Here is a 23,445-nt window from a genome sequence, read left to right on the forward strand (position 1 = left end):
TTTTATTTTAGAAAATAGACAATGCAAGTTTCTCTTGGGTGTCTTCGGTTTTTTATCGATATTTAATTATAAAAAAATAGATAATGAAAATTATTTTTTCATTGAATATTGAATAATAAATTATAAAAGATCAAGTAGTTAAATATATATATATATATATATAAAGTTGATTAAGACTATTTTACAATTAGAAAATTAGAAACTTATAATTGGTTGGTCCTATTCTAAATTAAATGCTTAATGATTTGTTGAGGATTATTTGTGTTAGGGTTATAAATGACTCTGAGTTTATTTTGGATTACTTTGAGTTGCTCAAAATAATCATATATTGACCGATAACATATTAGTGTAACCTTCCATGAGATTTCACTCAAATCTAATCTTATTCAAAGCTCTATTCACAATGTGTGAATTGATTTTTTTTGGCATAGATAATGTATTATATTGCTTTTTGTTGTCTCTTCTTTTACTATAATATTTATATGTAAAAAAATGTTTTTAATTGAATATAAAACATGATAGCACTAGTGATAAGGGGATTTTGCTCACGTATGAAAGCACTGAAGAATATTATATACAATAAATATAAGTATACATAAAATTAATGTAATCCAAATAACTATATTTATATTTTAGATTTGTTTAGAATAATGTACCACAATCAACCATGTTTGAGTTTTTGATAATTTCATTTTCTTAATATTAGTTGAAACCTCAATAAAAGTAATATTTTGTTCTCTTTATCAAACTTCAATTAATCAAATTTTCAAATTCTTAATTTGTTCTCGTAAAGAATAATTTTTTTCTATATATATATATATTAAGTCGGGGAGATATAAATTAAAGCTATATGCTAGTTAGTTTTGACTCTTTTTTTTTCAACGCGTGAATACATAGTCCCTTTTGCATAATATTATACATTTCAAGAAGATGAGACAAAGTTTTGTTTTTTATTATTATTATTGTTATTTGCATAAGGTGTATAAAAAACATTAATTTATGCAAACCCCCCTCTCTCTCCAAGTGAGTGCACTAATAATAATTTATTAATATTATAATGATAACTTTCCGCATGCATGTTATTAGTTATTACCGGTCTCCTCCATATATAAAGCCACTACCTTAAACTCTCTTTCATATCAATCATTTCTAAATTGTATCTTAACTCAAACACAATTAAACAGTACGAATTGATTTGCTGCTCGATCGATCATTAAGTATCTTATTTAAAAGGAGCGATCCAATTAAAATGTTTAGTTTTTCCGGAAAAGAAAATGATCATCTCTTCTCCCGCCGCTGCGTTTTGGTAAACGGTCCGGTAATTGTCGGTGCCGGCCCTTCAGGCCTTGCCGTCGGTGCCTGCCTTAGGGAACAGGGCGTCCCGTTTGTGGTCGTTGAAAGAGCTGATTGTATAGCTTCTCTCTGGCAAAAGAGGACTTATGATCGTCTTAAGCTTCATCTCCCTAAGCAATTCTGCCAACTCCCCAAACACCCATTTCCCGATCACTTCCCGGAATATCCCACCAAGAAACAGTTCATCGATTACCTCGAATCCTACGCAAACAAGTTCGACATCAAACCGCAGTTCAACGAGTCCGTTCAGTCCGCTAAGTACGACGAGGCCTGCCGTCTATGGCGCGTCAAGAGCGTCTCCAATTTGGACGGGTCGGAGGTGGAGTACATCTGTCAGTGGCTGGTGGTGGCCACCGGCGAGAATGCAGAGTGCGTCGTGCCGGAGATTGACGGTTTGAAGGAATTTAACGGCGAAGTCCTCCACGCATCTCAGTATAAATCCGGCCAAAGATTCTCAGGGAAGAAAGTACTCGTTGTCGGTTGCGGCAATTCGGGAATGGAAGTCTCTCTGGATCTCTGTAACCACAATGCAGAGCCGTCAATGGTGGTTCGCAGCTCGGTAAGTTACCCCAAATACCACCGATATAATCATATAAAAAATATACACTTAATTACATTTTGAATTAATTGTTTGATTGATTGATTGATTGTAGGTTCACGTATTGCCAAGGGAAATATTGGGAAGATCGACCATAGAGTTGGCCACCCTGATGCTGGCGTGGTTGCCTCTGTGGCTAGTGGACAAGATCGTGCTCTTGTTTTCATGGATGATATTTGGAAACATGGAGAAATACGGGCTCAAGAGGCCAAAAATGGGTCCCTTAGAGCTCAAGCAGAACGCCAACGGGAAGACGCCCGTCCTAGACATTGGCGCTCTCGACAAGATCAGATCCGGAGAAGTTAAGGTTGTTCCAGGAATCAAAAGGTTTTCATCGGGAGGAGGATCCGTGCATCTCGTCGACGGTCGAATGCTAGAGATCGATGCGGTCGTTCTTGCAACTGGGTACCGTAGCAACGTCCCATACTGGCTTCACGAATCAGAGTTTTTCACAAAAGACGGATTCCCAAACACTCCGTTCCCAAATGGGTGGAAAGGAAAGGCCGGTCTTTATGCAGTTGGGTTCACTAGAAAGGGTCTGGCTGGTGTATCCATAGATGCATTGAAGATCTCTCGAGACATTGCCAAAGTTTGGAAACAAGATTTGCAGCAGAAGAAACACAAAGCTCCTCGACTTACACGATGCATTTCACAATTCTAATCAAAATTAAAACACTCATTCTTTTATTTCTTCTTCTTCACATACAAATATACAATACAACTAGTGATTTTTAAACACTAAAACGAAAAATTATTTATTTATTCATTCATTTTCCTGTAAACCTAGCTAGATACCTCATACATCTTGTCATTCTTGTCATTCTATTGTTCAACTTATAGTTCTATAATGAACTACCATCTTTTGACAATAATTATATTTTTTCTTGTTATCTAAACATTTATGTTAATCTCTTTCAATAACTTCACTAATCTATGTGTTACAGGTAAAGAAAAAAAAAGTTTAATCTGATGGTGCGCACTAGTTGAGGTTGAGTCATAGTCTCCCAACAAATATAATATATATTCGCTTGTGTCAAAATATTATTAACTAAACCACAACGTTTAGTTTTCATTTTCACGGACTTTAATTAACTTTATTTTTTCTGTATTCACGACGAAAAATCATTAATAGACAAGAATGACATTAGAACTTATTTTATTAAGTGATTTTCTTGGATTTTATTAAATATTTTCTGAAATTATTATCAGTTTTTTTAGGTTAAAATACAAAAACACATTATAATATTTTTTTCTCACTTCTTTTTTAGGATAATAAATGATAAATTTTTATATTTTAATAAATAAAATAAATGATTAAATAGATGAAGTAATGATTGGATTTTAAATAAAAATTCTTAAAATAACCTAAAAATTAAAAAAAAAAATTCTTCCACAAATTACTTTAGATTCTTTGTTCTGATCTCTTTGTAAAAAAAACAAAAGATTTGTTTATAGAGTTGTTTAATTTTGTTTTATAAATTCATTTACGGTCAATAGTCTATTTATCATGTGGAAGAGTGATAATTTCCCAAGTCTTAATGTTTTTAAGGCTCAAATTTATCATTCATAGTTTTGACCGAATCAAAATTATAAGAAGTCTATTTGCTCATTTCATATTCAATAATATTACAAATGCATTAAAACATTTGACATTAGTTGAATTCATGTGTTGGTTACGTCAATAATGAAAGTGATTATGTTGGCTAGATACATATTTTGTCTTGGATAGTTTTGCTACACGGAATGACCATATATATATATAAATTTATATGAAAATTACTCATTCTTATCCTAATATTTAACACAATTAATTCATATTATATATTGTTAAATTTGGATAATAAATTCAAATAATATAATTTTTAAGTAATGTTATCCTTCTATATTAAAAATAATAATAATAAATAATTTTTTTTAATGATCATTGTATATTAGAAACACTTATTTGTACCAAAATAAATATTTATTTTGTCCTTTCACCACTTAAATTTGAATATGTCATCTTATTTACTTGGATTTATCATTACTTTCGAATTGTCTTGATGATAATTTTTAAAGTTTGTGTTTATCACCATCTTAACCCCACCAATGTAGTCAAGTGTTAAGAGTCGGTTTAAGAGATCAAAATGTCACTAATTTGAATATATCTGGAAACTTTGAGTTTAAGCGGGGGTCATGGTTGTGGAGTGTCATCCTAAATCTCCTTTAATTCAAAAAAAAAAAGATAAACTTGACGTATTTAGAGTTATTTTTTATTTGTCTAACTACTCAAGGCTGCAAAACAATGTCACTAATTTCAAAATGAGTATTATAATGTCTAAAAAATGACTTATAAAAGTTTTGTTTTGACTTAATAGTCAATACTTCAAAACTTTATATCTTTCTTGAATTTTGTAAAAAAAGAGATGAGGAACAAAAATGGGAAATACGACTAGAGTATAATAAAAATCGTCAATCTTTGTCAACTCTCATGGCTTATCTTCTTCTCAAATCTCGTAAAAGAGATGAGTAATCAAAATTAGAGTTTAACAAAGTTTAGACCAATTTTAATTTTTAAAAGAGTCATCACACACGATTTTCTCTATGAGAAATCGAGAAAGGAAACATTTCGTAAAGACGCGTTTTAGAAATTATGTAAGTCCGGTGTTTGGCGGGAAAGGACTTCGGCATTTATCCTTCCGTGTCCATCCAAATAACGGATTCTACTTTAAATTTTTTAGTATTTAAGAAAATATAATTTTTACATTTTTATTCAATAATTTATTATTCATTTCTGATACATAATCATGCTTTTATGGATACTCAATCTCGCAACTAGTTCTGCGCAAAAAGATATAGCACCGTGCAAAAAGATATAGTCAAGATATAATTATAAAAAAACGAGATTACTTTGAAAAAATAAATATTTCATAAAAGCTTATAAGTTAGTATTATTTGAATAATTTATGAATTTGTGAAAGAGTGAATTATTTTATAAAAATATTTTAGTTAATTAATTTAGGGATGAAATTGATAAATAAAAGAATAAATAAAATGATAGTTAATTTATTTAGAATTACTAAAAAAAATCAAACTTAACCACATAAATTAAATGTAGGTGTATTATATATATTTATATAAGATATAAGTTGTATAAAATTATAAATTGTAACAATGTATAAATTGTAACAATGTATAAATTGTATAAAATACTTTAAGTTATATAGGTTATTGATGTTTGGTATTAATTATAAGAAATGGTATAAGTTGTATATGGTTTATAATTTTTGTTTGGTATATAGTATATGTTGTATAAATATGAATTTAAAATTATTGTTATTATTATTATTATGATTATTTTTTATATTTACTTATATTAGAAATAATATATTTTTTTTAAATAGTTTTGTATCATTTCATTAAAAAAATCTCAAAAGAGGGAAAATGAGTTTCAAGAAACAAAGTTAGGCAGACCATAACTTTGTTGAAAATACCAAATGAGTTTCAAATAACTGAATTACAGAATAAACAGAACATTAAATAATTGAATTACAAACAAGTGATCAAAGAAGACTTATTTGAACCTTCATTTCCTTGTAATGATTTTATAGAGGATATTCCATCTTTAATTGAGTTTCCAACTGTCTTCATTAATCGGAATTCCCCTCCATGTATGTATGAGAGCGTTGCCATCAGAAACAATATCATCACAAACTTTTTCTTCCGTTCTCTTATTAGTGCTACGAATTCTTGTATTTCTCTCTCCAAGTATTGTAGACCAGAGCTACAAAGAATCATTTGAAAATATTTGCATAAAAACTGCCGCCCTTAGCCTTTTTCTTTACAAGCTCTATGATTTGTTCCATGTACATAGAAATTTAGTGATATTCATGTTCTGAGCAAAATTTATCCACATATTAGATACAAATGCGCACTCCCAAATAAGTGGTCAATGCTTTCCTCTTTACTGTGCAAATTGGAAAATTCACATCTAGAATATACATATACTTCTTAATTTTGTCTCTTGTCGCCAATCTTTTCCTTAATGTCAGCCTAAGAATGAATTGGTTTCGAAGTATAACCTTTGAAGACCAGACTACTTTATGCCAATCGACCACCACCTCCTTTGTTCAAATTATCTTCCATGCTTTTCTTGCCACGAACTTTCCATTCATAACAGTATCTCAAGTCTTTGTATCAATGTTTCCATTGAATTGTATATTATTGATTAGATTCAAAATTTTGACTCTTTTTGGAATACACCTAATAATAGAGTTGCATTTTCCTTTTTGAATATCTCTAATTGAGTACAAAAGACATTTTCTTCTGATTCTGACTCTAATAGATTATAATTCATTCCGAAGAATTATGGAATTATTCTCTAACCATGGATCGTGTCAGAATAATATTCCCCTTCCATTATCGATATGCCTCTCCTCTAGTTCTTAGAACTTTCTTCAAAAATCATGCTATTTCATTTTGATTTAGCATGTCCATATTTTCTATAATTACTTATATTATAAATAATATCGTTTATTATTATAGATTATTGTACGTTATTATTTAATAATTAATATAATTTTAATTAAATTATAAAATTTAATTCTAATATAATTTGTAAGTTATATTTATTTAATTTGAATATTATAAATAATTATAATAAAATAAATTTAAAATAAATATAATATACAATATAATATTATTTATAATAAGTAAATATATAAAATAATAATTAATAAAATTATCGTTATGAAAAGTAATATATATTTTTTAATTAAAATATTGAAAATTTAAAAATATATATAATAAAAATAATTATATATAAGAATAATATTGAAACTAAATAAAATATATTATATAATAATAAGTTATATATAATATTAATAAAAAATAAATTGATAAATTAAAAATGAAGTGATATAAGAATGTATTGTAACTAGTTACATTTTTATACCTTATACTATGATGTATAAATTATAAAAATATAAATTTATAATAATGGTAAAATCTAATCAACACAGTATTAAAACACTATTGATATAGTTTATACTAAAATAATATTGATATATCTCTTATTATCCTTATCAAACACGGTAAAATATAAACTCTGAAGATTATAGTACTAGTAGATTATTATGTAATAATTGTATTTATTTAAAATTATAAGTTGAATTTAACTTTTTATTTAATATAATCTTAGTTAAAGTTATCAAATGGAGATCTAAAGAGAACATTGTTAATGAATACATAATTAATTCCGTAAAAATTTTAAAAAAAATTTTAATTGTAAATTTGAGAATTTACTTTGAGTTATAGACTATAAAATATTATTAATTATATATTATTATATATATATATATATATAATTAAGTGTTTTATATCAATTATTTTCAAAAATATATACAATTAATTAAAAAATTATAATGAATAAATAACACTAAAAAAAGTTATATTTAAAACATTAATTATATTAATTTATTTAATTAATTACCATAAATTTAAAATCATATAAATTTGACTAATTTAAATAGGTAATTTTAAAAATTAACTTAAATTTTAATGATAGTAATTTACAGAGCTATTTGTCATAGTTGCAGGTCAAGTACATTAAAATTGCTTAATTTCTTTGATATGAATTTTGTTGATTATTTAAAAAAATTGTGTTTCAAGTTTTATTTCAAAAAAAATAGATTCTCTATATTTATTATCATTTCATTCTTACATAATATTCATAATAAATTGATATTAAGGTTTAATTCCAACTTGACTATATATACTGATTAATTTTAATAGAAATGTGAGATTAAATAAAAATTTATTCTCTATTTACCTATCTTTCCCTCAATCTTTCTCAATATACTTACATTTTAATTCACTTTATCAAAATGTTGACATTCTCTCTATAACCATTAACTATACATTTTTTTATTAATTAATTTACTAATTATGTAAAATATAAAATATATATAATTAAAATTAATAATACTTAATTAAATAATTAAAATAAAATAAAATTTAAATATTATATATTAAAATAAAATACATTATATAAATATTAAAATAAAAAATATATTAAAATAAAACATATATTTTGACATTACTTAATTTTATAAATATAATATATATATAAATTTACAATTAAAAATAAACATAATTAATTAAATAATTCAAATAATTATTATAAACTAAAATAAAAAATATTATATAAACATTAAAATATAATGTATATTTTAGTGTATAATATTTATGTGAATTATTTTATTGAAATTACATCTACTCATTTTTAATTGGCTAGTTATATAATTTGAATTATTTAATTTATATTATATCTAATAATTATAGTTATTGAAAATTATATATAGAATTTTAATTATATATATATATTATATTTTTAAAATTAAGTAGATATAAAATAGGTGTGTCATTTTCAAATATTTTATTTTAATAATATGTAATATATTTTATTTTGAAATATAATATTTTAATTTTATTATTTAATTAAATATTATTAATTTTAATTATATATATATATATTTATATTTATAATATGAAGTAATTAATGAGTTTAGATACTGAGTTATATAATTAGCGGGTTAATTAGTATTTTAATTAATTAATTATGAAAAAAATTAAGTATATTAAGAAAGTGAATAAAAATGTAGGTATAATAAAAAAGATTGGATGAAGATGGGTAGACAGGAAAGAGATTTAAGTAAATAAATACATGTGGTTGGTTTGTGGGTTGACTTTTCATTAAAATTCTAAAAAATATAAAATTAAAAATAATATATGTAAGACCTAAATTTGAAACATATAATAACTAATGCAATTTTTAACCAACTGAGTTATTTATAATTTATTTATTATTATTATTATTATTATTATTATTATTATTATTATTAATATTAAGGAGAATTATACAACTATGATTCCACTTCAACTAAAAGGGTTTATCGATGGAATTAAACTCGTAACATTTTAGTCTTTTAAACCGACTCAAAGTTACTTAAAATTTATAATTTAAAATAATCAAATCTCTTTAATACAATGATACTTAATTCCAAATTTCTGTTTAGTTTATTTGGATAAATATGTGAAAGTAAATAAATCTATAAGTTTGGTGGTTTGTGGTTTAATCCTTCAAAACTTGGAGTGGTTTATTAAAAAAACTATAAGATTAAAAAATATATATATAAGACTTAAACTTGAAAGATATGATTACATATTATCATGGGCAGAAACTCGATCGCCGAATATTCTCTCGTCCCGCGCGACATTAGGCTAGATTGCCACAATCCTAGCTAGTCAGCCTCTTAAAAGATGCAAGAAGATGGAACAATTTGAGAGAGAAAGAGCTTGGAGAATATCTTGTTTATTGCTTACAAGAGTGAGGTATTACAAGTGTTGAGTTGAGTGTCTTGGTTTATGGCCAAGACTTATTTATATACAGGTGGGAAGAACATTCTAGGTCTTCTTTGTCCTAGATATTTCTAGACTCTTCTATTATTAATCTAAACCTAAGAATTCCTAGAGACTTCTAGAGAATTCTGTAACACCTATACTTGAGAACTCCTAGAGAATTCTAGAGAGTTCTCCTACCTTATATACAAAAAGGAACTCCTAGAGGATTCTAGAAAGTTCCATGACCCTACTTACAAAAAGAGGAACTCCTAGAAAATTCTAGAGAGTTCCATGACCTTACTCACAACAGAGGAACTCCTAGATAAATATAGAGAGTTCCATGACCAACCAAAATCTAGGAACTCCTAGAGGATTCTAGAGAGTTCCAAAAATGACCCAAGACTTGAATATTCTGGAAAATGCACCTTGTAGGCTTGACATGTGCACCCCATACCAATGGGCTGTGACATTCTCCCCCACCTAAGTCGTGACTAACCTCGGCACGACCTTAGGACGATGCATGGTGATCTTCTTCCTGGCGTCCCTTGAGTTCTCTTCCTCCCCCTTGCAAGTCACGGCATCGGGTGCACCTATGGCCTCCAGCTCCAACCGGTATGAGACATTTCCCACACGTCTCTCGATTGAAAATGGTCCCTCGAATCTGCGTACAAGTCCTTTGAGCACAGACCGCATAGACTTCAACTGTTGCGGGGGCAACTTACCCCTTCCACAGTCCCCTTTCCTAACTACACGCCCTGCTTCCTTTCCCATGGACATGACGCGAGTGAAGGCGCACGGACTTTGGCCCACGTTGCCTATGGCCAAACCTTGTGGATCTGATGGTTTCGTGCCTTTAGCCTTGAGCCGCTCGAAGACCTTGCATCTCCTTTGGACTTTTTTGGGTACTTGCCTTTCCCCTTGGAACCGTCCCCATCATCCACCCTAACAAAAGTGGTAAAAGCCCCTTTACCACATTTGCGACCTCGACTGAATCGCATTGCCGAGAACATGCATATTCTCTCAGATTCTCTCCTTGTTGGAATCACGCTAGACTTCCCATGATCCAAAATGATTAAGGAATCGGAATAAGGCATTATGCAAGCGCGTACCTGATCGCACCATTGTAGTCCCAACACTACGTCATAGTCTTCCATTGGGACCAAGGTAAACGAGACTGTCCCATACCAGTCTCCAATCTTGGTGTGCACTTTCCTAGCCTCCCCGGCCACCGGCTTGGCTACATCAAAGGACTTCACCGTCCCTCTTGTTGGGCTGATCCGCAGACCCAACGCCTTGGCTACTCCTTCTCGCATGAAGTTGTGCGTAGCCCCTGTATCCACAAGTGCCTTAATGCGTCTTCCCCCGATCCAAGCTTCCACGAACAAAGATCCACTCCTTGTTTCCTTGACCGACTTCACAACACTAATCTTCACAGCGTTGAGCAGTCTCAAGGAACCCACCCGAGTCCCTTCCTCTTCCCCGGAAGACTCATGTCCTTTCACTGCTGCAACCTTTTCCCCCTTGAACTGGCACATAAACTTTATGTGATTATGGGAACCACAAATATGACACACTCTTGGCTTACCCGAGTCTTCGGTTTTCCCCACAGAGTTGTTATGTGCATGCCCCTTCCTAGGTAGGCGGTCTCCCCCACCATCCTCCTGGTCACGTGGGTAGTCTCCCCCACGATTTTCCTCCTCGCCCCTGAGGACCTTCGGCCTATCCACTGACACTTTGAGCTCTAATAGTCTTTCTGCATCCGTGATTGCCTCGGAGACGTCTCGCACCATGGCTCTTTGCAGCTCCAACTATGCCCAAGTCTTAAGGTCATTCACAAACGCGAACAGGGCCTCATGTTCCGTTAGACTCGGTAACTCGACCATCAACTCTTGGAACTCCTTCACATACTCCTTGATGCTCCTATTGTGCACAAGTTGATTTAACCTTTTCCTAGCCTCGAACTCGGCATTCTCTTGGAAGAATTGGCGCTTGAACTCGGTCTTGAAGTCCTCCCACGTCTCCATTCGCAGCGTACCTCGTTCAATATCTATTTCCCGCCTCCTCTACCACAGTAGTGCCATCTCTTGAAGGAATAAAGGTGTTGTCTCCAACTTACCACGATCATCTAGTATGCTTGATGCTCGAAAGTACCTCTCCATGTTCCAAAGGAGGTCCTCCACTTCCCTTGCACTCCTCGAGCCTTTGAATGGAGTTGGTTTAGGAACATCCATTCGTTGAGGTTCCACACCTCTATGTTCCCCTCCATTCCTCCCAATCCGCCTTTCATCCGATTCTAGCCTCCCCAAGATCTCCCTCCAGAGGGCCTCGACCATCGCATGGATTTCTTGAGCACTTCATGGCAGATCTCATTAACCTCCCTTCGAACTGATCCCAACACTTCGTCCTGAATGCTCCGGTTCATATTGTCAATGATACCCATCACCTCGTTCTCCAACTTTTCACCAACCACATCCGACGCTGTCACCCTCTCGGCCACCGCGCTAAACACTTCGAGAGCCTCCTAGTGCTCGCACATGCTTTCGTCAAGCCGAGTCACCCGCGCTTCCATGCCGACACTTCTCTCGACGGACTTGTCCCTCTTGGACCTCTTGTCCTTCTGTTTGTCGGTCGAAACCTTCATGACTTTGGAACTTGAATCCATCTCTTATTGACGCGATCTTCTTTCAAATGCGGAAGCACAAACGTGGATCCGATACCACTTTCGCTCTGATACCACTTGTCACAGGCAGAAACTCGGTCGCCGAATATTCTCTCGTCCCGCGCGGCACTAGGCTAGATTGTCACAATCCTAGCTAGTTAGCCTCTTAAAAGATGCAACAAAATGGAACAATTTGAGAGAGAAAAAGCTTGGAGAATATCTTGTTTATTGCATACAAGAGTGAGGTATTATAAGTGTTGAGTTGAGTGTCTTGGTTTATGGCCAAGACTTGTTTATATACAGGTGGGAAGAACATTCTAGGTCTTCCTTGTCCTAGTTATTTCTAAACTCTTCTATTACTAATTTAAACCTAAGAATTCCTAGAGACTTCTAGAGAATTCTATAACACCTATACTTGAGAACTCCTAGAGAATTCTATAACACCTATACTCGTGGTTTTTTTCCCGTTTTTGGGAATTTTTAATGAAATGACGCTAAGTCGTTTTTCCCAAAAAAAAAGTATTATAGAGATAAGAGAAATCTTCAGTTCATCAATGACATCCTTTTTAATTGCGAATAACAATTTATTTTTGTTCATAGAGGTGTGTTAAATAAATAAATTGATAATTCTATTTTGGTTGTGTTAATAACTTGATAGTAGCATGATTAATTGATATTCTGTTTTTGTTGTATTAATAATTTGTGACAGGTACTCATCATTTGTGAACAGGAACAAGAACAAGAACTTCAATTTGATTTTCAGCTTTATGGGTAAGAACTTACAGTGGTGGTCTTTCTTTTTAGTCATTCCAGTTCATCCCTCTTATTTGGTTTGATAGAACATTTGTGAATGTCTCTAGATCCCAAGAAACGTAGTTCATCCTTTTTTGACCTAATGATGTATCCATTCCCGGGATTTATATAGTACTACAATAATTACATATAGATAGCACCTTCATATTAGGACTTATAAGACAACCTTTATGACAGATTGTGATCAAATCATATATAGTTACCTAGTTTTTTTTAATGATACCATTTGCGTTTAATTGAATTTTAATTTCTGTTTAGGGAAGTGAGTCAAAGAAACAACATTATTAATTGATTATTCTATTTTTGTTGTGTTAATAATTTGTGAAAAAGTACTGATCATTTGTGAATTTAGAGTTTTACTGGCCAAAATTTTCAATCCTAGTCTACTATAAGAAGGCACAGACAAAACCTGAGGGACATGTCTACTTTTTCTAGTGATATTTGTAAGTTTTAAATATCACACTCCACTGGATTGTTCATGTGTTGATAATTTTGATGCTCATCTTTCACATCTTCAACAATCTCTCAGATATATATAAGTACACTATTATTTTAAAATATGATTTTAATCATACATATAAGAAAGTTGTTTACGGTTAGCTAGAATATGTGGTAGCATAATAGATTATTTATTTTTCTTTCACTCATCACTACATTTGATATAAAGGAATACTCGTACAAGATTTTTAAGATAGATATGTTTGTCTATGCTGTTGGAGATGAGGTAAATTTTCTAATGTTTCCCTTCATTATGAACCATAGATTGTATTAACACTTCTCTAAACAAAATGTAAGACTTGTCAACGTTGCTCTTAGGATTGGTGTTGGTAACATGGTAAATTCTATTATATGAAAGTTTCACATAAGGTACTTCTTTTAAGAAGAAGAAAAACTTGTTTTATTCATTGCGAGGAATATGCATGATCAATATAACTTAGTATAGTAAATGATTCTACAGGAAAGGAACTCACTTCCATTGCCAAATATAGAAGGAGATATGCGTCAACAAGCACGTGCTCATAACAATCACTACACTCATTTATAATATTATTCTTTCAAATTATTTTTTTCTCTTGTTTATATTTGTGTTTTTGTAGTGGATGGTTAGGCGATGGATACAGTATCTTGGACGCAATAAAACAGTGAAGTAACGGTGTAGAACAATAATAACCCAGCTTCAGCTTGAGGTTCATACGCGAACAATTATTACTTTACTACAAAAATACATTTAGTTCTTATTTTTTGAAATCTCCATCTTAGGGGCAAACAACAAAAAGAGGATTTCATAAGAGCTGATCTAGTGAAGTGTCTTGAAATGATAAATGTATTTTTGTTGTTAACTTCAATGTATATCAATTTTGTTTGGTTGTTACATTTGATTCCATTTGAATCTTTTCCTTACATTTCTTTTTCCTATTATTACTCTGAGGTTGAACATGAACTTTCTCCTCATCTGTCGAATTTTGTTCGAATAAGAAATTGGAAGCAGGTAAAAGAAAACAAAATAGAGTTGTTTTTAGTTTTATCTACATTTCTTTATTGAAAAATTTCATAATTATTAAGATCTAACCATCTAAATATGTGTGTGGTTTTTAAATCTGGAACATTTTAAAAGTGTATTACAGGTAAAGATTTTATTAAGGATCCACAACCTTATGATAGCATTGAAGATTAAAGATCCACAACCTGATGATAGAATTGAAGATGGCTGGGCTGCACCTGTTGAAAATAATCTATTATTATGAAATTTGTAATATGATAGATTATTTCGAAATTTGTAATATGATTTTGTGAAATAATACTATTGAGAGAATTTATCTTTATTTTTTATTATTTAAAATGTCAATAATGAGAATAAATGATTTTATAAATGTTATTTTTAATGATTATTTACCTTTTTTTTAAAATATAAAATAAAAATATAGAGAAAATTGATAGTATAAATTTAAAAGCAAAAATTTAAATAAAAACAGAATTGTTAAAAATTAAATGGGTTTTTGGCGACGCTTAAATTAGGTTTACCGATGCTTAAATAAGCGTTGTTATAACTTCCGCCGACCCTGCTTATGGCGACGCAAAAATAAGGGTCGGTGATATTTTTGGAAACGCTTTTAAGGGTTGGCAGAAGTCTTTTTAAGGGTTGCCAGAAGTATTTTTTGTTGTAGTGATATATCCGTTAAAATCGATACAATTTTATTCTTGCGTTTAGCAATCTGGATAAGTGTATAGGATGAACATTAAGTGGTGATTCCAATATCTCAACCAATACAGTCGTGTTCGATATGAGTCCTTGTTATTGTTTTCTTTAATCCCAAGGCATTGAGTTCTCACACATAACCTCCATTAGAGATGAAATACCTACGTTGTAAACACGGTTCCAAGTTTGAGAATTTAACTTTTCCACAAGCTTCCTCAAAAAATTCTCATACTCTTTGTAAGACTTTGAGAGTGTTTAATCGGAAAGTCTCTATTCAAATATTAAGATTTACTTTGATCATTTTGAGACAGTTAAGAAAATATATGATATTTCATTATCCTTACTCGTTTTTTAAATCTTGATTTCACATTTCATGTTCCTTTCTTTACATGTCTTTACTTGGGAGGATCAAAGGTCTACACCCTTCTCAATATGATAACCGAGAGACAATCTTAACTAATCGTGTAAAAAGTTTTATTATTTTTGGAACTGAATCCACGATATGATGTCTATGTATTCTTAGAGGTATTAATCATGTCTAGATTCAAGATTCTAGCAACTAAAGAATGTCATTGATAAATGATATCTATATAGAAAGGTGTTAAAGATTATATATTTCAAATTAATGTTCGTTAATTTTTTTCTGAAAATAGATGCTAAAATAAATTAAATGAAGTAAAGGAATGAATTTGGGATATTAATTACATATCTTAAAATTAAAAGAGGATTCGAGAAAGAAAATAATATATCGTTCTATAATGTTAAACAGAGAGATAAACAAATAGTTAAGTTGAGGTGGAGACATCTAGAGACTTTGAGCAACTCTATGCATTAGATGAATGAAATTATTAATTTGTCATTTATTGAGGAGATATTTTGTTACGCCCTAAATTTCTACTTTCATGCACCTAAATCAAGGCAATTTCGGACATAAATGCGGAAACGCTAGGGTGCCTATCTGACCCGATCATTGAAAAGGTTGATAGAAAATACGGTCCTACGGTCTCGGTCCCTCCTTCCACACACATCTCCAACACCACGCTTCCGCTCTAACTCTTCCTTCACCTGTCATAAAATCCGCTGGCTGGATTCCTACACCACAAAAGCATAGTGAGTCTACGGACCCAGCAAGGATTTATAAGAAAACCATTTAAGTCATTGCATCCATGAGGGTTTTTAAGGGTATCTCATCAGCCAATCATGTATAGTTGCATATTGAGCACATATTCGGGTACTTAGCCCGGAGAGGCTGAATCTCTGGGGTGGGCATCCCTTCGTCAATTCCTCCAGCCAATTTGAGAGCATCGGACCACCAGAGCTCATCCTGCGTGGCCATCCTCTCGTATCCGTCAATTCCTCCATGATTATCTCTTAGATTCCATAACCCTTAACTCAAAACCATCCTTCTTTAGAAAACCATGGACTTGCAATGAAAACATGCTTTGAAACCAAATGCATCGTTTATATAAAGTACATGATAAATAGCATTGTGTGGGTTTTAGAAAACGTATAGAAAAGTACTTGCCTTAGAATTCCTTGTTAGCGGAATCTTCGGTCGGACCACTCGGCTCTAGGTGCCATCATCCACGGTCGTAGCTCTCAGTCATTACCGCAGATTCCTCGGTCAAGAAAAGCGTGATTTTAGGGTGTGACATATTTATTCTTAATTAGTTATGAAAAAGGCTAGATAAGAGACTCGGGGTCAATTCGAAGACGAATGTAATTATTGAATTGTCATTAATGCAAAAGGATGAAATAGTTTCTTAGTCATAAAAAAAAGACTAGATAAGAGATTCAATAAATTTAAAAAGGGATATTTACAACTTCTTTCAAAAAATATGGATAATCATTTGAAGCATGGTTAAAACACTTGAAGATAGTTAGTGAATCTTGAAAATATATTCTTGAATTACAAGTCGTTTTGTATTTAAAAATTAGCAGATTGCAAATTAATTTATTTAGGAGACGTATGAGGTTTATGTTGGTTGAGTGATTAAAGTTAAGGCAAGATTGGTGAAAAATGTTTTAGTAGATCTTGAGTTTGAGTGAAGAGATGTCAAGAGATACTTAATTTATTTGTTATAAAGTAATGATAAAAGTTCGTCTAGAATCTTCTCAATTTACGATCAATATTTTATTTTAGAAAATAGACAATGCAAGTTTCTCTTGGGTGTCTTCGGTTTTTTATTGATATTTAATTGTAAAAAAATAGATAATGAAAATTATTTTTTCATTGAATATTAAATAATAAATTATAAAAGATCAAGTAGTTAAATATATATATATATATATATATATATATATATATATATATATATATATATATATATATATATATATATATATATATATATATATATATATATATAAAGTTGATTAAGACTATTTTACAATTAGAAAATTAGAAACTTATAATTGGTTGGTCCTATTCTAAATTAAATGCTTAATGATTTGTTGAGGATTATTTGTGTTAGAGTTATAAATGACTTTGAGTTTATTTTGGATTATTTGAGTTGCTCAAAATAATCATATATTGACCAATAACATATTAGTGTAACCTTCCATGAGATTTCACTCAAATCTAATCTTATTCAAAGCTCTATTCACAATGTGTGAATTGATTTTTTTTGGCATAGATAATGTATTATATTGCTTTTTGTTGTCTCTTCTTTTACTATAATATTTATATGTAAAAAAATATTTTTAATTGAATATAAAACATGATAGCACTAGTGATAAGGGGATTTTGCTCACGTATGAAAGCACTGAAGAATATTATATACAATAAATATAAGTATACATAAAATTAATGTAATCCAAATAACTATATTTATATTTTAGATTTGTTTAGAATAATGTACCACAATCAAGCATGTTTGAGTTTTTGATAATTTCATTTTCTTAATATTAGTTGAAACCTCAATAAAAGTAATATTTTGTTCTCTTTATCAAACTTCAATTAATCAAATTTTCAAATTCTTAATTTGTTCTCGTAAAGAATAATTTTTTTCTATATATATATATATTAAGTCGGGGAGATATAAATTAAAGCTATATGCTAGTTAGTTTTGACTCTTTTTTTTTCAACGCGTGAATACATAGTCCCTTTTGCATAATATTATACATTTCAAGAAGATGAGACAAAGTTTTGTTTTTTATTATTATTATTGTTATTTGCATAAGGTGTATAAAAAACATTAATTTATGCAAACCCCCTCTCTCTCCAAGTGAGTGCACTAATAATAATTTATTAATATTATAATGATAACTTTCCGCATGCATGTTATTAGTTATTACCGGTCTCCTCCATATATAAAGCCACTACCTTAAACTCTCTTTCATATCAATCATTTCTAAATTGTATTTTAACTCAAACACAATTAAACAGTACGAATTGATTTGCTGCTCGATCGATCATTAAGTATCTTATTTAAAAGGAGCGATCCAATTAAAATGTTTAGTTTTTCCGGAAAAGAAAATGATCATCTCTTCTCCCGCCGCTGCGTTTTGGTAAACGGTCCGGTAATTGTCGGTGCCGGCCCTTCAGGCCTTGCCGTCGGTGCCTGCCTTAGGGAACAGGGCGTCCCGTTTGTGGTCGTTGAAAGAGCTGATTGTATAGCTTCTCTCTGGCAAAAGAGGACTTATGATCGTCTTAAGCTTCATCTCCCTAAGCAATTCTGCCAACTCCCCAAACACCCATTTCCCGATCACTTCCCGGAATATCCCACCAAGAAACAGTTCATCGATTACCTCGAATCCTACGCAAACAAGTTCGACATCAAACCGCAGTTCAACGAGTCCGTTCAGTCCGCCAAGTACGACGAGGCCTGCCGTCTATGGCGCGTCAAGAGCGTCTCCAATTTGGACGGGTCGGAGGTGGAGTACATCTGTCAGTGGCTGGTGGTGGCCACCGGCGAGAATGCAGAGTGCGTCGTGCCGGAGATTGACGGTTTGAAGGAATTTAACGGCGAAGTCCTCCACGCATCTCAGTATAAATCCGGCCAAAGATTCTCAGGGAAGAAAGTACTCGTTGTCGGTTGCGGCAATTCGGGAATGGAAGTCTCTCTGGATCTCTGTAACCACAATGCAGAGCCGTCAATGGTGGTTCGCAGCTCGGTAAGTTACCCCAAATACCACCGATATAATCATATAAAAAATATACACTTAATTACATTTTGAATTAATTGTTTGATTGATTGATTGATTGTAGGTTCACGTATTGCCAAGGGAAATATTGGGAAGATCGACCATAGAGTTGGCCACCCTGATGCTGGCGTGGTTGCCTCTGTGGCTAGTGGACAAGATCGTGCTCTTGTTTTCATGGATGATATTTGGAAACATGGAGAAATACGGGCTCAAGAGGCCAAAAATGGGTCCCTTAGAGCTCAAGCAGAACGCCAACGGGAAGACGCCCGTCCTAGACATTGGCGCTCTCGACAAGATCAGATCCGGAGAAGTTAAGGTTGTTCCAGGAATCAAAAGGTTTTCATCGGGAGGAGGATCCGTGCATCTCGTCGACGGTCGAACGCTAGAGATCGATGCGGTCGTTCTTGCAACTGGGTACCGTAGCAACGTCCCATACTGGCTTCACGAAACAGAGTTTTTCACAAAAGACGGATTCCCAAACACTCCGTTCCCAAATGGGTGGAAAGGAAAGGCCGGTCTTTATGCAGTTGGGTTCACTAGAAAGGGTCTGGCTGGTGTATCCATAGATGCATTGAAGATCTCTCACGACATTGCCAAAGTTTGGAAACAAGATTTGCAGCAGAAAAAAGACAAAGCTCCCCGACTTAGACGATGCATTTCACAATTCTAATCAAAATTAAAACACCCATTCTTTTATTTTTTCTTCTTCTTCACATACAAATATATAATACAAACTTGTGATTTTTTAAACACTAAAACGAAAAAATTATTTATTTATTCATTCATTTTCCTGTGTAAACTTAGCTAGCTATTATCCAATACATCTTGTAATTCCATTGTTCAACTTTTCTTTAATAAACTACCATCTTTTGACAACAATTATATTTTTTCTTGTTATCTAAACATTCATGTTAATCTCTTTCAATAACTTCACTAATATATGTGTTACAGATAAAGAAAAAAAAGTTTAACTGATAGCGCACTAGTTGAGGTTGAGTCATAGTCTTTCAACAAATATACTGTAATATATATTGCACGTGCCAAAACATTATTAACTAAACCACAACGTTTAGTTTCAATTAATTTTATTTTTTCTGTATGCGCTACAAAAAATCATGAATAGACAAGAATGACATTAGAAACTTACTTTATTAAGTGATTTTTTGGATTTTATTAAATATTTTCTGAAATTATTATCAGTTTTTTTAGGTTAAAATATAAAAACACATTATAATATTTTTTTATCTCTTCTTTTTTAGGATAATAAATGACAATTTTTTATATTTAAATAAATAAAATAATTGATTAAATAGATGAAGTAATGATTGGATTTTAAATAAAAATTCTTAAAATAACAAAAAAAAATTCAAAAACAATCTTCTTCCACAAATTTTTAGATTTTCTGTTCTGATCTCTTTGTAAAAAAACAAAAGATTTGTTTATAGTTTTGTTAGAAAAAACTATATGGTTTGAGATGGACTTACAATAAGATATGATTGCAACTTCATTTTATACGACTATACATATTAAGGACTTTTAACATTCATTATATATATATATATATATATATATATATATATATATATATATATATATATATATATATATATATATATATATATATAACGAAACTTATACACTTTTTTTTTTTTGTTAAGAAATCCACATTAAGGTAGAATAATTGAGAGCTTTAGAAATTAGGTTCGAAGAGATTATGAAAACACAAACTTCCTCTTTGAGAGATTCCTCATTATAAGTACTTACAAAATAAACAAATAAGTCCCTCAAATTATGAGGCAAATACAAAATAAGAATTATGAAAATGGTAATAAAACAGTAACAATTCTGCACACTCCTCTCTCAAGATGAAAATCTTTTAGATAAAGATTGGAATGTAGATCATCAAATTGGGTACCATTCAAAGCCTTAGTAAAAATGTTTGCAACTTGATTTTTGGTTGAGATATGTTGAAGATAAAAATCCGCCTTTGTATTTGTCATAAACTATTTGACAATCGATGTCAATGTGTTTTGTACGCTTAAGGAAGACAAGGTTTTGAGTGATATGAACTGTAGCCGGATTTTCGCATCAAAGATGAACGAGAATTTGTAGTTTGACACCCATATCCGATAGTAGGTACGATATCCATTGCAATTCACAAACAGTTGATGAAAGACTTCCATATATATTATAGGAACATTTAATACAATTAATTCAAATGATATATTGTTTAATTTGGATCATAATTCAAATAATAATAATTAAATAAATTTGGATATTTATTCGAATAACATATACATCTAACGATACTAGTTTGTCTATGTTAAGTGGTTTTTGTTCTAACTTTGATGTTGGTTGATTAATTGTTTAATGGGGTGGACGAAGTGAACGTATGCCGTGTGAGTGGTGATTGGATTGTGTGTGGTGGATTTATCCTTGCCTAGAGCAACGAAATCTATTTGCTCATTTCATATTCAATAATATTACAAATGCATTAAAACATTTGACATTCCTGTGCTGGTTACGTCAATAATGAAAGTGATTATGTTGGCTAGATGCATATTTTGTCTTGGATAGTTTTGCTACACCGAATGACCATATATATATATATATATATATATATATATATATATATATATATATATATATATATATATATATATATATATATATATATATATATATGAAAATTACTCATTCTTATCTTAACATTTAACACAATTAATTCAAATTATATATTGTTTAATTTGAATCATAAATTCAAATAATATAATTTTTACACTCTATTTAAATAAAAATAAAAGTTAATAATAAACAATTTTTGTAATGATCATTGTATATTAGAAACACTTATTTTATTTGTACCAAAATCATTATAAAAGTAAGACTTAATATATATATATATATATATATATATATATATATATATATATATATATATATATATATATATATATATATATATATATATATATATATATATAATTTCACTATCTCTCCCAACAAAAAAATCTCACCCTACAAAAATTCAAGTAAAAATTATTTTTCTTTCTTGTCTGTTCTAATTATTTTAGTACTAATAGAATATTTAGTTTGTTCTTTCACCACTTAAATTTGAATATGTCATCTTATTTACTTGGATTTATCGTCATTAATTTTTTTTAATTTGAATAATATTTTCAAGTTTTTGTAAGTCGTTTGTTATTTCTACCTTCGAATTGTCTTGATGATAATTTTTAAAATTTATGTTTATCACCATTTTACCCCACCAAGGTAGTCAAGTGTTAAGAGTCGACTTAAGAGACCAAAATGTCACTAATTTGATTACATTTGGAAACTTTGAGTTTACGCGGGGTCATGGTTGTGGAGTGTCATCCTAATTCTATTTTAATTCAAAAAAATAAGATAAATTAAAGTTGACGTATTTAGAGTTATTTTTTATTTGTCTAACTACTCAAGGCTGCAAAACAATGTCACTAGTTTTAAAATGGGTAATATAATGTCTAAAAAATGACTTATAAAAGTTTTGTTTTGACTTAATAGTCAATACTTCAAAACTTTATATTTACTTGAATTTTGTAAAAAAGAGATGAGGAACCAAAATGGGAGATACAACTAGAGTATAATAAAAATTGTCAATCTTTGCCAACTTTCATAGCTTATTTTCTTCTCAAATCTCGTAAAAGAGATGGGTAATCAAAATTAGAGTTTGACAAAGTTTAGACCAACTTTAATTTTTAAAAGAGTTATCACACGATTTTCTCTATGAGAAATCGAGAAAGGAAACATTTCGTGAAGACGCGTTTTAGAAATTATGTTTAAGTCCGGTGTTTGGTGGGAAAGGACATCGACATTTGTCCTTCTGTGTCCATCCAAATAACGGATTCTACTTTAAATTTTTTAGTATTTAAGAAAATATAATTTTTACAATTTTATTCAATAATTTATTATTCATTTCTTATACATAATCATACTTTTATGGATACTCAATCTCGCAACTAGTTCTGTGACAACATGTTTCTAATCGTGCAAAAAGATATAGCCACGTGCAAAAAGATATAGGGAAGATACAATTATAAAAAAAACGAGATTACTTTGAAAAATTAAATGGCGCATAAAAAGCTTAAAAGCTAATATTATTTGAATAATTTTTGAATTTGTGAAAGAGTGAATTATTTTATAAAAATATTTTAGTTAATTAATTAAGGGATGAAATTGATAAATAAAAGAATAAATAAAATGATAGTTAATTTATTTAGAATTACTAAAAAAAATTAAACTGAACCAGATAAATTAAAT

General features: G+C 30.5%; 2 protein-coding genes across 2 annotated transcripts; both read left to right on the top strand.

Annotated features, from left to right (window-relative positions):
* The first annotated feature begins 1,249 nt into the window (after nucleotides 1-1,249).
* On the top strand, nucleotides 1,250-2,612 carry LOC124918045 (probable indole-3-pyruvate monooxygenase YUCCA9). The gene is made up of 2 exons (XM_047458308.1): nucleotides 1,250-1,912; nucleotides 2,007-2,612. Exons 1-2 carry the CDS (start codon nucleotides 1,250-1,252, stop codon nucleotides 2,610-2,612), a joined length of 1,269 nt encoding a protein of 422 aa, XP_047314264.1.
* A 15,841-nt stretch (nucleotides 2,613-18,453) lies between these two features.
* On the top strand, nucleotides 18,454-19,816 carry LOC124918042 (probable indole-3-pyruvate monooxygenase YUCCA9). The gene is made up of 2 exons (XM_047458305.1): nucleotides 18,454-19,116; nucleotides 19,211-19,816. The coding sequence occupies exons 1-2, from the start codon at nucleotides 18,454-18,456 to the stop codon at nucleotides 19,814-19,816; spliced, it is 1,269 nt and encodes a 422-aa protein (XP_047314261.1).
* The last annotated feature ends 3,629 nt before the right edge of the window (nucleotides 19,817-23,445 follow it).

The sequence above is a fragment of the Impatiens glandulifera genome, unplaced genomic scaffold (genome assembly GCF_907164915.1).
Source record: "Impatiens glandulifera unplaced genomic scaffold, dImpGla2.1, whole genome shotgun sequence".
Taxonomy (NCBI): domain Eukaryota; kingdom Viridiplantae; phylum Streptophyta; class Magnoliopsida; order Ericales; family Balsaminaceae; genus Impatiens; species Impatiens glandulifera.